Source organism: Nansenia antarctica (assembly GCF_963989245.1).
Source record: "Nansenia antarctica genome assembly, chromosome: 5".
NCBI classification, from domain to species: domain Eukaryota; kingdom Metazoa; phylum Chordata; class Actinopteri; order Argentiniformes; family Microstomatidae; genus Nansenia; species Nansenia antarctica.
In genome coordinates this window covers 37,319,072-37,335,574 of record NC_137690.1, presented here as the reverse complement: position 1 = coordinate 37,335,574, position 16,503 = coordinate 37,319,072, and the positions used below count along the sequence as shown (strand labels likewise).

Here is a 16,503-nt window from a genome sequence, read left to right as displayed (position 1 = left end):
AATTGATTTGCCATTTGTAAGAGAAGATAAATAGAATAAAAACCTGAAGGCACTACAACTAGAAATCAGACAGTAACAGTTTTCTACAATGCTGAATGCTGCTGTTTAAATTGTTTTAACTTTAAACCAGTTGGTCACTGAGTACTGCAGAGTACTGTTTTTGTTGCTTGAATAAAGGCTGGCAGTCTTTAATAGCCAACTGTTGTTGTGTACTATACTGGGGAAGTATTTGTTATTATTCAGGAGTAAAACAATAAATACAAATATCGGATTGATATCGGTATCGCAGATACCTGAAGCCCAGGTATCGGTATCGGTAGTGAAAAAATGAGATCGGGACATGCCTACTAACGAGTAAATCACCTTGAAATGAAAATAAAAAGAAACCTTGCCTTAAAATGTGCAGAAAGGTGTCATGTTTAACTTTGTAGCATTTAGTGTTCAGGTTTGCTTTCAATCACTTGGAGATTAATTGTAACAGACAATTAAACCAGGGGTGCACACATTTTTGCACCCCACTGTAGAACAGATACATCGATGGTTGAGTGTAGATTAACTCAAACACTAGAAAACAGTGATCAGGCGAATTTAGGGCTAAAGATGTGTGGTCTTAAAGTGGAGATGTGTGATCTTCCCAACATGCTGTCATGATGAAGTCATTTGAAATATGCACTGACCTGGTGGCACACAATCTAAACAACATTTGGAAACCAAATTGGTTTCACCATTCAGAAACACTTTAAGCATAGTCCCCCTACCTGACAGGTGTTCCTGATAAGTCAGGTGTGTGCAGTCACATCATTTATGCAGGAATAAGAGAGCTGTCAATGTCTAGTATTGATTCTAGGCTTTGCATTTGCCTTGCCTCAACATGAGGACCAAAGAGGTGTCAATGAAAGTAAAGGAAGCCATTAAGAATATGTGGAATAGTAAGCAGAAAATTAAGAAACTCAGAAACATAGCTTAGCTTTGCCAAAATCAACAGTTTGGGTCATCATTACAAAGAAAAAAGCACTGGTGAGCTCAGCAGAGGTCTGGTGGACAAATAAGATGAATATTACCATGCACCAGAGTGAGATCAAGAGGAAAGTTTGGAGAAAAAAGGATCTGCCCAAGATTTACAGCATATCACCTCATCTGTGAAACATGGTTCAGCGGGTGTTTGGGCATGTAGAGTGGCAAGAAAAAGTAAGTGAACCCTTTGGAATTAACTGCATTTATGTATACATTTATCTTAAAATATGGCCTGATCTTCATCTAAGTTACATTAACTCATTGACTGGCAAAGACGCCAATTGGCGTCTTATAGAATAGTAACGTTGACTGCCAAAGACGCTAATTGGCGTCTTATATAAAAATAAAAAAAAATCGCGGGGATCGCGTTATTGACATGTTCTACACCTAGCGAGTGAATTTCAGACTTGGGTGTAATGTATTTCGGTCCCAGATGGGGGCAGTAGTTCGATAAAAGCCTGGAGAAGGAAGTGGCTTGCTGTGGGTTGTAGTAATGGCGAAACGGATCAGGGTATGTGCCAAACGCGGCGCGGAGCATTGCGGAGCATCGCGGCCATCGCGCGACTCTTCAAACAGTTCAGAGTCGGATGATACAGAAAAAGTGCAGAAAAAAAAAAAAAAAAAAGTTCTGCAGAAAAAGCTCGTTTTCTCTGTTTATTGGTCAAAATCAGGTGTTTTTGCTGAAACCACCCTATGTTCTACGGCCGATTTCTAAACACTCAAAGAGGCTAGAAACAAACTTTCTTTTTCTGATGAAAGAAGAGAGTCTAAAGTTTTGGTAGATATGTTCAATGTTTATGTAGTCCGAAAAGTCAATATTTGGTGGGTCTTCAAAGTTCAGCGAAAATGCCCCAAAAGTCTGGCAGTGTGGAGCTCTCCGCTCTGAACATGGCTGGCAGTCAACAAACACAATGGGCCGGTTTCACAGACAAGGCTTAAGCCTAATCCTAGACTAAAAAACATCTTCAATGGAGATTTTACATTGAAAGTGTGATTTAGTCCAGGACTAGGCTTAAGCCTTGTCTCTGAGACCGGCCCAATGTGTTTTAACTAATAACACACAGATTATTGTATTGTATTTGTCCATATTGAATACATCATTCAAACATTCACAGGACATTATCCTTCAAGCAACACCTGGAAGAAGTCAAGGCCAAGGTGACATCCAGGGCCGCGCTGATCCGCCGCCTCGCTGGTACAACTTGGGGAGCCTCCGCTAAGACCCTAAGAATATCCACCCAAGCCCTGGTCTTCTCTGCAGCGGAATACTGCGCCCCAGCCTGGAGCAGAAGCCCTCATGCGAGAAAGGTCGACGTGGCTATCAATACCTCCCTCAGAATAATAACTGGATGCTTGAAGCCTACCCGTGTCCCTCTTGCCAGTCCTCGCGGGAACAGCACCGGCCGGCCTCCGACGGGAGGCTGCCACCCTCGCCCAGGCCAGGAAGGCACAAAAGTATGACTGGCACATCCTGCACAACACCACAATAACACCAGCACCTCCAAGCAGACTCAAGACCCACCACCCTTACAAGGCAGCACAAGAGATGCTCAACTCCACCTCTGAGGACATCCCCAGAGATGCATTGTTGGCAGCAGCTTGGAAGCAGGAGTGGGAGTCAGCCGGACCCTCCCGAATCCACCGCTACATCTGGGACACAGGAGATGGCGCCATTGGAGGAGACGACCTACCACGCCGGCAATGGATCACACTGAACCGTCTACGAACTGGTGTCGGTCGCTTTAAAACATCAATGAAGGTGTGGGGCCTGGCGGACAGTGCGGCATGCGAGTGTGGTGACCCTGAGCAGACCGCCGACCATATAATCACCACCTGCCCCTTATATAGACCACCCTCGGAAGCCAGCCTCTTCGACTTAGAACCAGAGATGCGGGCATGGCTACACGACACCGAGTTGGACCTCTGATGTTACACGAAAGAAGAAACATTCACAGTGTAGGTTGGAAAAAGTATGTGAACCCCTAGGCTAATGACTTCTACAAAAACTAATTGGAGACAGGATTAGCAAACCTGGAGTCCAATCAATGAAACGAGATTGGAGGTGTGGGTTAGAGATACTTTGATTTATAAAAAACACTGAAACATTTTGGGTTTGCTATTCACAAGAAACATCTGCAGATGTGAGCCATGCCTCGCAAAAAAGAGATCTCCGAAGACCTACGATCAAGCATTGTTGATTTGCATAAAGCTGCTAAGAGTTACAAGAGTTACCCTAACCCTAACCCTAAGTAATCTCAAAGATTTTCGATATTCATCAGTCCACAGTTAGACTAATTGTCTATAAATGGAGACGATTTATTACTGTGGCTACTCTCCCTAGAAGTGGGCGCCCAGCCAAGATGACTCCAAAGGCACAACGCAGAATGCTTAATGAGGTCAAAAAAGAACCCTAGAGTAACAGCTAAAGGCTTGAAGGAATCATTGGAACTGGCTAACATCTCTGTTCATGAGTCTACCATACATAAAACATTGAACAGTTATGGTGTCCATGGCAGGACACCACGGAGGAAGCCGCTGCTCTCCAAAAAAACCTTTGCCTGAAGTTTGCCAAAGAGCACCTTGATACTCCACAACGCTACTGGGAAAATGTTTTGTGGACTGATGAAACTAAGGTTGAATTGTTCGGGAAGAACACGCAGCACTACCTATGGTGTAAAAAGGGCACGCATACCAACATGAAAACATCATCCCAACAGTGAAGTATGGTGGAGGGAGCATCATGAATTGGGGCTGCTTTGCTGCCTTGGACAGCTTGCCATCATCGAGGGGAAAATGCATTCCCACGTTTATCAAGGTTTCCTACAGTTTATCAAGGTATCCTACAGTTTATCAAGGTTTCCTACAGGCAGGGTTTCCGTTAGAAAAAATTGCCGCCGGACATCGTGTCCGGGAAGATTTCGATTTACCGGACAAACGTGAGATATTCCGGTCATCATATTAAAATATAATATAGCTGTTTGTCGCGGTGATTACTGTTGTGTAGCGGCCTATATATGCCATTTAATGTCTATTTCTCATCCGATACGATTAGATGCGAGCTATATAATATATAATAATATAACATGATTCGCATGCGCGCTATGCCATTATGTCCAGCGCTGAACGGGCGCCTCACTGGGAACTGAACAGACAGCATCGATGAATGAACGGACTCCACATTACGTTAACTGAAGTTTGTTAAATTGTTTGGGATTAATGTGAGTTTTCTATTTTCTCTTTCCAGTTTTACCCTTTTTTCATCAATAAAACAACGTCATTTCTATAACCAGGTCTCGCTGGTTGGGAAGGCATTTCGTTTAGCTGCCTGTCAAATCATACTTAATCGGACTCGGGAGTATGACAATGAGGAGAACATAACTGTTTATTGAGAAACAATTGATAGGCAGGCTGGGATACGTATATAAAGAAATACCACAATGTCTAGATGTATAACATTTTATTGAACAGTGCAAGCATGTAGGCTTCTGGCGTGACACGGCTAGCCTAATTTCCGTTCATATGCCTTTTATCAGATAAAATAAAATAGAATAAAACTCTTTGAAAATAAATAGGCTTTAAATTAACTTGCAATGCGTATAGGCTAATTTCCGTTCGATGTTACAGCCTAGGCCTATGCCTTTTCTCAGATAGATAGGGGATAGCCCTGTAAGCTCATACGGGTCTGTATGTCGTCCTGAAGACCGGCTGTTAGATCATATCGCTGAAGTTTGTCTCCATCTTAGTGTAAATGTTGTCCGTTTCGTTTGTTATCCTTGTTATTGTGCGATAAAGTTAAGGCGCTCCGCTTCGGGCCACCATTTTCAGCTGAGCACCAAACACACACACACTCATACACACACAACACTGCCAGAGAGAGAAGGACCCGCCCCCTTTAGTTAGCCTATAGGCTAACTAAAGGGGGCGGGTCCTTCTCTCTCGGGCAGTGTTGTGTGTGTATGAGTGTGTGTGTGTTTGGTGCTCAGCTGAAAATGGTGGCCCGAAGCCAATTTGAATACAATTTGCTAAAGTAACTTTAGCGAATTGTATTCAAATTGTGCTTAGAGGGAATTATTTTCACCGGACATTATGTCCGACGAGTTTTCAATTTGTCGGACTTCAACAAATGTTACCGGACAAAGACCGGTAATTACCGGTTAACGGAAACCCTGCCTACAGGATAACGTCAGAGTGGCTGTCCGCCAGCTGAAGCTCAGTAGAAGTTGGGTGATGCAGCAGGACAATGACCCTGAACATTGAAGTCCATCTACTACAGAATGGCTTCCAAAAAAATCTGCCTTTTGGAGTGGCCCAGTCAGAGCCCAGACCTTAACCCAATAGGGATGCTGTGGAATGACTTCAAGAGAGAAAAGTATGTATGTCATGAGAAATGTATGTCTCTTCTCATGAACCGCAAGTCCGGTTGACATGAAAATCCTTATGTAGTATGCTTGTACCAGTGTCTGCAAAGGACAAGTACATAATAAATAAAAATACACAGCTACATGCAAATGAATATGCACCATAAATGATGACATATGCAAATAGAGCTGTCAGTCATTGTTAGTCTCAACTTTAGTGTGCTTTGAGACAGTACTATAACAGGGATGTGCAGCAAATTTAGGTTAACCCTTGCACCCTTAATTGCGGCTTGTGGCTATATTTGATGATTTAACTGCTGATGGCAGCAAGATTGTATTCTGAAGTGTACAGAAACATCTTGTCTGCTCGAGTAGCAAAAGCAAATCCCTCAAAATGCATTGACTGTCGCTTCATCATACAGTAAGACAATGACCCAAAACATACCGGTGAAAACCAATATACACGCAAATACCATCAAATAAAATCTGAAAATGTCTTCTTTAACCACACAGTATCTGTTTGATTTAAATACTTCAGTCCTATTACCTACACAGGGCACTGTATTCTTGGCAAAATGACTATTTGATGAATAGCTTATTTTATTTTGTATTTAGTGTTATATTATCTTATTTAGTTCTTGTATAGAAGTGTTATATCTATAGCTTATGATGACAGTCACCGCAGTTGGATACTTTAGAAGGCATGGAGTTACTTCAGAATATATACTGTAGTTCAACCCTGGAATTATATTCACCTGACTCATTGAAGCCCTAACAAGTAAATCACCTTGGTCTGGGCCTTAGTAATCATCTTCTCAAAAGGTAACAAAGAATAATCCAAAAGGGTTCCCAAACTTTTGCACAGGGCCCATTTCCTTTTTTATCATTTAAAAACTCTGAAAAATAAAAATAAAAATAAACCTAGCTTTAAAATGTGCAGAAAGGTGTCATGTTTAACTTTGTAGCATTTAGTGTTTAGGTTTGCTTGCGCGCGCCCAAAGCCAGCAATTCCAAGCGAGAACTGAGTTATCATTAAAGAGACAAGCCGGAATTGGATTATTGGAATGAGTTGAGTCTTAAATCACAATCAAGATAAGCTCGAACCAGGCATTTTCAACTAATCGCTGATGTAGTTATCAACCCAGGTGCTGGGGTGAATCTCAATAGTCTCAAAGATCAGTGCCATCCTCTTTTCTCATTTGCTCTGATGTGAAATGTTCAAGTAAAAACATACACTTTGGGTTCATTGCAGTTGAGCAAAGAGAGTATGGACTATTGAGATTTATCCAAGGCAAAGTGGACAGCTGATTGGTGGGCATACTATCATACCTTGTTTTCACTTTATGATGAAAAACCTTACCCGTTATCATATAAACAATACCTCACAGAAAAACCCAGTCAGGGCTTTCAATGACAACTTACAACCCAAGTACCCAAAAAAATATGATTTGGTCCACACAGTCTCTTTCTAAACAAACAATGTCACCATATTTGTTTTCACAACAAACCATGAAACCGACAATGATTATCTAAATGTTTTCCCACACTTACACAGTGCGTCATTGTGCGATAATCATCACAAGATCATTTTACCCGCGTGATTTATTCTAATGGTACAAATCAAACCTCAATTCTGATTTACGTGGTCTAGATCATTTATTTTGTAACTAAGGTAAATCTAACTTCCATTTTCCCAAACAGTGATCGGTGTGCTCTCTCTCAAAACAAAACACTGTGGCATCTACTTAAATATCTTGTAACCGGTTTCCATGTCTTCATTTTCCCATGAGAAAGGAACAATCAAACATGGCTGAACACTTCTCAGAAGGTTCTTTATGCTTCCATTGCCCTAATAGCGCAATTACTAGCATGCTGCCAATAGTGATACCCCTAAGAGCGGTGGATACTGAACACTAACACTAATACATGCAAATGTTATGATTGGGATCAATGTTCCATTCCATGTCTTTTCGAGCATCTACTCCCAGTGCGCTGCCCAATCCAAACAAGAAGAAATCCCAACGCAACATAGGACTGCTGCTCAGAGAGAATTCAATAACGGAGGAGGTGATGTCTGTATATTTACATTCACCTTCAACAGCCTATTAGCAACGGAGGAGCAGGGGAAGGCTGATATTGCTGTACAACTCTGTTTTTTCAAATATATATTTTCTTTTTTGGAACTAGAACTGCCACTCATTCTTCGTGAGGGATAGGGGGAGAAAAGCTCTTGGAGCTTGCTGATACTACACACTGTGCTGCAACTACACACTGTGCTGCTACTACACACTGTGCTGCAACTACACACTGCTACTACACACTGTGCTGCTACTACACACACTGCTGCTACTACACACTGCTACTACACACTGTGATGCTACTACACACTGCTGCTACTACACACTGTGATGCTACTACACACTGCTGCTACTACACACTGTGCTGCTACTACACACTGCTGCTACTACACACTGTGATGCTACTACACACTGCTGCTACTACACACTGCTGCTACTACACACTGTGCTGATACTACACACTGATACTACACACTGTGCTGCTACTACACACTGATACTTCACACACTGTGCTGCTACTACACACTGTGCTGCTACTACACACTGCTACTACACACACTGCTGCTGCTACACACTGTGCTGCTACTACACACTGCTACTACACACACTGTGCTGCTACTACACACACTGCTGCTACTACACACGGTGCTGCTACTACACACTGTGATGCTACTACACACTGTGCTGCTACTACACACGGTGCTGCTACTACACACTGTGATGCTACTACACACTGTGCTGCTACTACACACTGATACTACACACTTTGCTGCTACTACACACTGCTACTACACACTGATACTACACACTGTGCTGCTACTACACACACTGCTGCTACTACACACTGTGCTGCTGACACACTCTCCTATCTGAAGCCGTTTGCTTTCTCAACCCTGACAACACAATCCATGGACATACATTTTCTCCCACCCAATATATGGCTAAATCGTTTCCCCCCCCCAAAATACCCATAGAGCTAAGAATACAATGGAACATTTTTGCAGCAAAAAAAAAAGCTGACTTATACCATTTTAGGTTGAATACAAGAACTTCAGTTCCAATATATCTTGCATAAGTGCTTGCGCAAAACACCACACAAGCTCTACACAGTTTGTTTAAAACGTAAGTCAAGTAATACAATTATGACATTAATGTGTACTGTATCACATTGTTTCAACACAAGTGATTTTGACAGTCACAATTCGGGATAGTAATGATGTTCACCACCATCAATACCAATGAGAGAGACAATGCAAATCGTTCTATAATTACACTACCTGACAACACCCGTTTCTGTCATTTGATCCACTTAGGAGCCTTATGTAAGATCCACACAATGCATTATTAAACCATGCCAAGCAGCTGGAGAGGCACGACTGTATAAGACACACTCATAAGTGCTTGCATCAACAACTACAGTGCCTCCTGTTCTATAAGGCACTCCTTTGTCAATCTGCAGCTGTTTAAATAAGCACTTTTCTATGTAGTTCATGATATCTATCTATTAGGCTGTCTATCTGTCAACAGTGTTAGTATTAGACCCAGGTTAAAAGGCAGATCTAAAAGGCTTCTGAAATGGAGAGTCTCTATTGAAGGTGTCATTTAGTCCAGGTCTTGGCTTGTTTTGGGGAAAAATCACTTCTAGTATCTTATTAAGAAAGGCTGCACCCTAACTTTCTGTATCAAGCTTTTTGTGGTGTGTCTGTGGGGGGGGGGGGGGGGGGGGGAGATTGAATGGAGAGGAGACTTGTGTCATCCATCCGTCAGGGCATCGTTCGAAACGTTTGTCGAAAAAGACGACAACGTCAATGGGGGGGGAGTGGTGAAGAGCTTGGCCACTGTCCTCCCTTTTCTTCCTCTCCTTCCTCTCTACTGCGTCAGCCTGATGCCTCTGAAACCCTGAGCAGCTTTGGGGAGCAGTACTAAAAGGAGCAACCGCATGTCAACTTCTTCACTGTGGTGAAAAGTCACACAACATCAGCCTAGCCTAGTGGCTGGGGCATACTGTGGTAAGCGACACAGGAGACAAGGAGAAGTTTGACGGCCAGTTTGAATAACCAGACAGGGCCTGCTTTCCCCACATTGAATGTGTGCTTTTTGTTTTAACAATGCATCAGTACTGCAGTGTTAATACCAAGAGGAAATATTGGTCGGTGAAAATATTATGCAAACACTGACCCATACTAAACACATCAGCAGTGACAGAGAGAGAGGTTCTGTAAATGTATCCGTTTTGGGTCTGACAGTGGTATTAGGAGCAACGGCTCGGGATGCAAGTGACGCACGTTAAATGAGATCTAACAATGAACGTTATTTGGAACATATAAACGGTAGAAGGATGAGCTGTTGTTTGGAGAGAGGAAATGAATCTCCTCATACACTAACATCTTAAAGACATGGGTCTCCTCATACACTAACATGTTAAAGTCATGGGTCTCCTCATACACTAACATGTTAAAGACATGGGTCTCCTCTCCTCATACACTAACATGTTAAAGTCATGGGTCTCCTCATACACTAACATGTTAAAGACATGGGTCTCATACACTAACATGTTAAAGACATGGGTCTCATACACTAACATGTTACGGCATCAGCCTTCAGTCTTGCCTCAAATCTAGCCTCTCAAACTCACAATCTGCGGGGGAAATGACAGAGCTCTTTGTCCTAGCAGCCTGGAATGAAGGAGGCAGAATGAAGTGTGTGATAGAGCCCTTGTTATCTCCCTAACACAGACACACATCTGTCACTAACGGGACACGCTTCCCACCCTGCTCAGGTTGTGAAAACAGCCATATAAAGCCTATCTGCATTTTACCCCCAGCAGACTGGCCAAAGATGCCAAAGAGCCAACTAGACACCAGGCAGTCATGGTGAACTGGTGACATGCAATGGATGCTCAAGGGGGGGGGCTTCTATGAAGCCCTGGTTTGACTTGGTTTGGCCTCAAGTCTATTCAGTTATTCGCCATCTTCTAAGCTATTTTGTATGTCAATGGGGAAGGAACTCACTCTAATCCTAACCCTGGTTTGAGTAAATGTTAAGTAAAAAAAGTAAAAATAAATAAATAAATAATTATATGAAAAAAATGGTTAGATCCTTTTTGTCAACCTTGTGTAATTCATTCATTGTGGCCTCCATGAAATGCTGTGCTAAACCACTGGAGGGTCTTAGTCAGAATGCACTTGTGCTATTCCCCCCCTCTTTGCTTTTACGCAAATGGAAGGCTTGGAGGTAAGTTTAAAACCAGCTACGATAATCAAGCTGTCAAGAATGACAACACTTCTCTTAATAATAATAAGATAATAAGTCTAACTAGACAGGGACAATTCCCGTGGGCGCAGTTTGCACAATGTGTACAAAAAGTTCAAAAACGTTTTCTGCTCACTCTGTTCTCAAAGTTCCGCCATTGAATTTCAATGGCGATTTCTCTCCACAAAAAGTCTGTGTCTGTGTGTGTGTGTGTGAGTGTGTGTATGTGTGTGTTTTGGTCACCACCCTGCCCCCCCCGGCGAAACCCGCGTGTCTTTACGTCACCCAGAGGCCGAGCTGTGGCGTTTTCAATATTGCCCAATTCATTGTCTATGGGATTTTTTGTCTGCAAAACGGGGCATTGTGGGTAAACCGTATGCCGTAACCTTCCGCCGGACAATAGCAACGCGAGTTGGAACACGTTTTGACACCTCTCATGTCTACCTAGTGCCAAAACTGTGGGACGAGAAGCCGGGGCAAATTATGCTATAATAATAATATTATTATTAATAAATTATATGTACAATAACAATAAGTGCTGCTTGCTACTGCAAGCACACTTAATTACTGAATATTAATTTGGCCTCCAGGGTTGTTTTTCTTCATTATGACGCACTCTGCTGTGGCAGCCCAAAACACACTGGTAACTCACCAGACATCTGACCCAGGACCAGAACAGGAAAACCCCCACAAACATTACATTTACTACAATTATCTAAAGATTCAACATTTAAAAAACATTAAGTCTAAATGTAAATATGGATAAAAAGCTTTTTTTCCCAATTCCATGCATTCCCTTTCAATATACTGTGCCATGCAGTAGGTTTATTTGCCATACAATGTCATCAACTGTTTCACGTACTGGAAAATGATTTACTTTGTGATTAATGAACAACAAGGTAAGTAAAAATGCTATTTTTTTTTTTTTTTTTTCCTTAAACCTTCTGAACATGCATTAACAATGAACGAATGCTCAAAGCGGAATTCAGCTGTGTTGGAAACAGCTCTGTTTTGGTAGTTCAGTCTTATTCTTGTTTTCATTTCAAGAGATTCAGTCCTGCTCCCTTTTATAACGCATGTCATGTAGTGAATCTAATAACAGTGCTGTAATCCAACACACCCACCTACTGGTTGTGATTGCATATAAATATTTGGGATATGGCATTACACTCAGCGTAGGTTGTGGAGAGAGGCTCTGCATCACGACTGCCCTTGAATGATGTCTTTGCTATTTTTTTTTCCTCTCCTTGCAATGGAAACAAGTTAATTGGCAGTAATTTTGGCCGTGGGCGACTGTGTGTATGATGTGTGGGAAGAGGGGAGTTTGAGGGAGGGAGAGCGTGAGTGCCTTTGAGAGTGTACTTATCTACAATCTCTCTCTTCAGTTAGGCTGATGTCATAAATGGTTCACAAAGCCACCTACACATAATATGTGAATATTATTCATTCTGCTGCATTTACAGACAGAGTTGCATTTCATCTCATTAGTCAAAACAATGTCAACATTTCTAAGAGACGCTCATGTAATGCGCAGACCATATCAATCTCATTCAAATGAATACAGTTAGAATTATATTTAATCTGTCCACTGATTCCATTACAAACTTGTAAATCAGGCCTAAGTCTACTATTCCTCAGCAGTCAAGTGAATAACTGTCCTTTCTGTGACAGAACACAAGCAGAGCCCACATTGACAATGAAGGCTTTTGTGACGTCTGTTGCTGCTGTGTCTGGGACCTCGGATTTACATACTGTATGTGACGAGCAAACTGGCAATTAGCCATCCAGAATTCCCTAGCACTGACCACACTGATCATGCATGGTGGAAAAAACACAGGTCCCCCTTGCCCCACGGGCACATTGTGCTCCGTCAGTCAAACCATAAACATGGATGACTTTCCTTAACATCCAACCCCGCTATTCTCTCCACCTAGATCCTCCCTGGCTCAGTCGGCATAGACAACATGAGCTAAGCCAATTTCAAAGAATGTCATATTACCCTCTGAACAACTACTAACTAAACAGTGAACATCTACGTTGCAAAGTGACACAAAGCAAAACCAATCCAACCCTGGGGGGTCCAGCTGACCACTTATCCAAACCAGAAGCAGAGAGTTTGGTGTTTAGGGGCGACGGCTCGCCTTCCCAGCAGCTAGCTATTTCTGAAGTCGGACCTCTCAACAGCTCACCCCCGGTAGATAGATTGAGAGAGAGAGAGAGAGAGAGAGAGAGAGAGAGAGAGAGAGAGAGAGAGAGAGAGAGAGAGAGAGAGAGAGAGAGAGAGAGAGAGAGAGAGAGAGAGAGAGAGAGAGAGAGAGAGAGAGAGAGAGAGAGAGAGAGAGAGAGAGAGAGAGAGAGAGAGAGAGAGAGAGAGAGAGAGAGAGAGAGAGAGAGAGAGAGAGAGAGAGAGAGAGAGAGAGAGAGAGAGAGAGAGAGAGAGAGAGAGAGAGAGAGAGAGGGAGGGAGGGTTTCATGCATTGGCCCCTGCTGGGCCGTATTAACCTTGTCTAGTCGATTCGTCAGTGACTGTTTGTTCCAACACGATGGCTCCCGCTGCCTGTGTTTAAAGCCTTGATGGCTTTTCAATGAAAGCTGATATGCAGAGGGGGGACAAAGTGGCTGGGCAAATGCCCCCCCCCCCCCCCCATTCAGTCCCCCTAACACAAGAGGATGCTGGTCTCCTGAGGGCTAAATTAAGCAGGGCTTGAGGCTAATCAATTAGCCTCGCTGAATTAAAAACAGTTTACAGATGGCAGAACATGAACATGGTCTCCATCCTAGAACATGGTCTCCATCCTAGGCTCGTCTACATGGCAGAACATGGTCTCCATCCTAGGCTCGTCTACATGGCAGAACATGGTCTCCATCCTAGGCTCGTCTACATGGCAGAACATGGTCTCCATCCTAGGCTCGTCTACATGGCAGAACATGGTCTCCATCCTAGGCTCGTCTACATGGCAGAACATGGTCTCCATCCTAGGCTCGTCTACATGGCAGAACATGGTCTCCATCCTAGGCTTGTCTACTAGAGATGGAAACTTCTTTTTACCTCACTTGATTTTTTCCAAACACGTTCAGTTGATCTAATGGAACCTTCTGATTGTGAACTGACTTGAAAATGAGGGAGCTAGACCAGTGTTTCTCCCCTGTCCCATGAACACGAGGTTAAAGGTTTCCCTTTAATGTTATCAAGTGGGGGTATCATGTCCAGTTGCGTTATAATACAACTTTTTACTCTCCAACTCAGCATGGTGTTTCTACACAATGACAGCCTCAATCCTCAAGTGTTGAACAGACCACTCTGCCTGGCCTCTGCCTGGCCTCCTACAGTGATGGGGTTCAAACATACACACCGACCTTAAGAATGCTTGTGAGGGTGTGCACATGGAAAACAGAAAACCCTACACACCCAAAATAAATATAATAAATAAATAAACTAAATTAAATAAATGGAACTTCAACTGAACATTAAAGGGGCAATCTGGGATTGGTACATGCATTAAAATGTTTTAATAAAAATAAAAATAAAAAACAATTCTATATAGAGTTGATTCTTGATTCCATTAGTACCCACAATATAAGCTTTATACGTTTTATTCTATTGTTTGTAAACAATGTATTTGTAAACAAAAGGTAGCTATTAGCTGATTGTAGGATTCTCTCAGTTTGCTGTTGGGTGCTTTCTCCAAACTTACGTACATTGTCACAATCTTTGCAGTCATGGAAGCCTGCTTTCTGGATGGACTTCTTCACTTCTATGGTGAAGTTCTCAAACTCAGGCTTGACTGTCCTGAGTAACGTCACAGTGTTGAGGGAAGCGTATGCCAGTCTTGCATCATTGTCATACTTGTCTCCTCTCTTCCAGGACCCATTGCCTTGGAAAGGAAGTTTAAAAAGAAGCCACAGCCAAACGTTAGAAAATGTACTCACACCTAGATGTATCAGTATTGTGTGTGTACTGTACCAACCATCAATAGTAGGATAGTATAATGATCCTGGAAAGATGCGTAGTATCTTGCAGTCACTTGCCATATTCAACTGACTGCTCAAGGTCTTGATGATTCATTCATTGATTGATTCAGTGCTGGATTAGAATAAAGGTCTGCAGAATCTGTGGTTCTCCATGAGTAGGGTTGATGACCACTAGCATATGTTAATACACATGGGGCCGGTTTCACAGACAAGGCTTAAGCCTAGTCCTGGACTAAATCACACTTTCAATGTAAAATCTCCATTGAAGATGCTTTTTAGTCCAGGATTAGGCTTACGCCTTGTCTGTGAAACTGGCCCATAATCTCCTAAGGGTTTGCTCTCAGAAATAATGGCATTGATTGTCAGGGAAGTCATCTTCATCTGGGTGTAAAGGCTGATTTGGTGTGGATTTTAATAGCGGACATGGATTTTCATCCACATAGGGGCTTGCACTTCTACCTTTTGTGGACATCCACGCGTCCATATGACGTGACTGTAGCCAATCCAATGGAAATCCACAATGAGATGTTTAATGCAGACATTTTTCTGGCAGGATCTCCACTAGACGTACACTAATAACTAGACGTCCACTAATAACTAGACGTCCACTAATAAGGGGACTGGTGAAGGACTGTGATGTAGTGTATATATGATGTAGTGATGTAGTGTATATATTCACCATATGATGTTGAGTTGAAGAGGACTGTGATGTAGTGTATATGTAGTGTATATATTCACCATATGATGTTGAGTTGAAGAGCTCGATGTTGAAGAAGATGTAGCTGCCGTTGGTCAGTCTTCTCCGGTGGGCCGCCAGCATGATCTCCCGGATGGCCTCCGCCCTCGCACACATGATCACCACTACCACACAAGACACAACATGTTACACATGTTCACCACTACCACACCACACACAAGACACAACATGTTACACATGATCACCACTACCACACCACACACGACACATGTTACACATACAACTGCTACCTTGACCCAACTTCATCTACTTTGTACACAAAATAAATCACTTAAGCAAATGTTCCAAATGTGTTTGTCTTTACAAACAAACGTCCACGATGACAATAAATTCATAATTGTTATCTAATGAAATCGACCTCTATTCTGGAGCGAAAGGATATATGAAACGTCTCTATACTGGTTGGATTAAAAAACTGTGAGTCATTTGACCTGCGCAGTATTGTCTTCAAAACATGTTTTTAAAATATAGATTTTCCGAAGAGGGGACCATAGAAATAAGGAGATATGTGCCTCTTTGAAGTTGGGATCCATTACGGTTTTTAATACCAATATTTCTATTGAGAGGAATGGGGGGGGGGAGGGTATGGCAATATCAGACCAGTGTCCCTCAGATCAGAAGGTGTCTGTACTGTATACCCTACAGCCATGCGATATGGGTATTCGCGGGTGTAAGTCCATGGGCGTTCACTACTTTTAAAGCATTATTTCATTCCAAAATTACAAGCCGATGCTATGTTACTGTACAAACATTTCATTACTACTTTGAGCAACACATATCATTATAGCCACTATTGAGTTCTACAGTGAGTTCTACAATCTACAATACTGATATACAGACAGACATACTGACTTCCACCTGCCTGTCTGGCAACCCTGGTATCTGGCAACCCTGGTACCAAACAAATCATTGAGTCTGTAAGCTTTTGTTGTGGCAGCAGCACTAAACCACTGGATTCACAGCAAAGATATGCATGATGTCATTATCTCGATCTGGCAACATCGGGTCCAGGAGAGTCATAAGGGTTTTCAGGCTTTTTGTTCAAGCCACACATCTAAAAACACCTAGTTCA

General features: G+C 42.5%; 1 protein-coding gene across 1 annotated transcript in view; it reads right to left on the bottom strand.

Annotated features, from left to right (window-relative positions):
- npr3 (natriuretic peptide receptor 3) overlaps nt 1–16,503 on the bottom strand; it is a gene marked incomplete at both ends in the record, with an annotated part of 43,442 nt that overhangs the window by 14,621 nt on the left and 12,318 nt on the right. The window contains 2 exons of the mRNA XM_080530923.1: nt 14,402–14,577; nt 15,413–15,535. Coding sequence (XP_080387049.1) covers nt 14,402–14,577; nt 15,413–15,535 — 299 coding nt within the window. The remainder of the gene's footprint in view (nt 1–14,401; nt 14,578–15,412; nt 15,536–16,503) is intronic.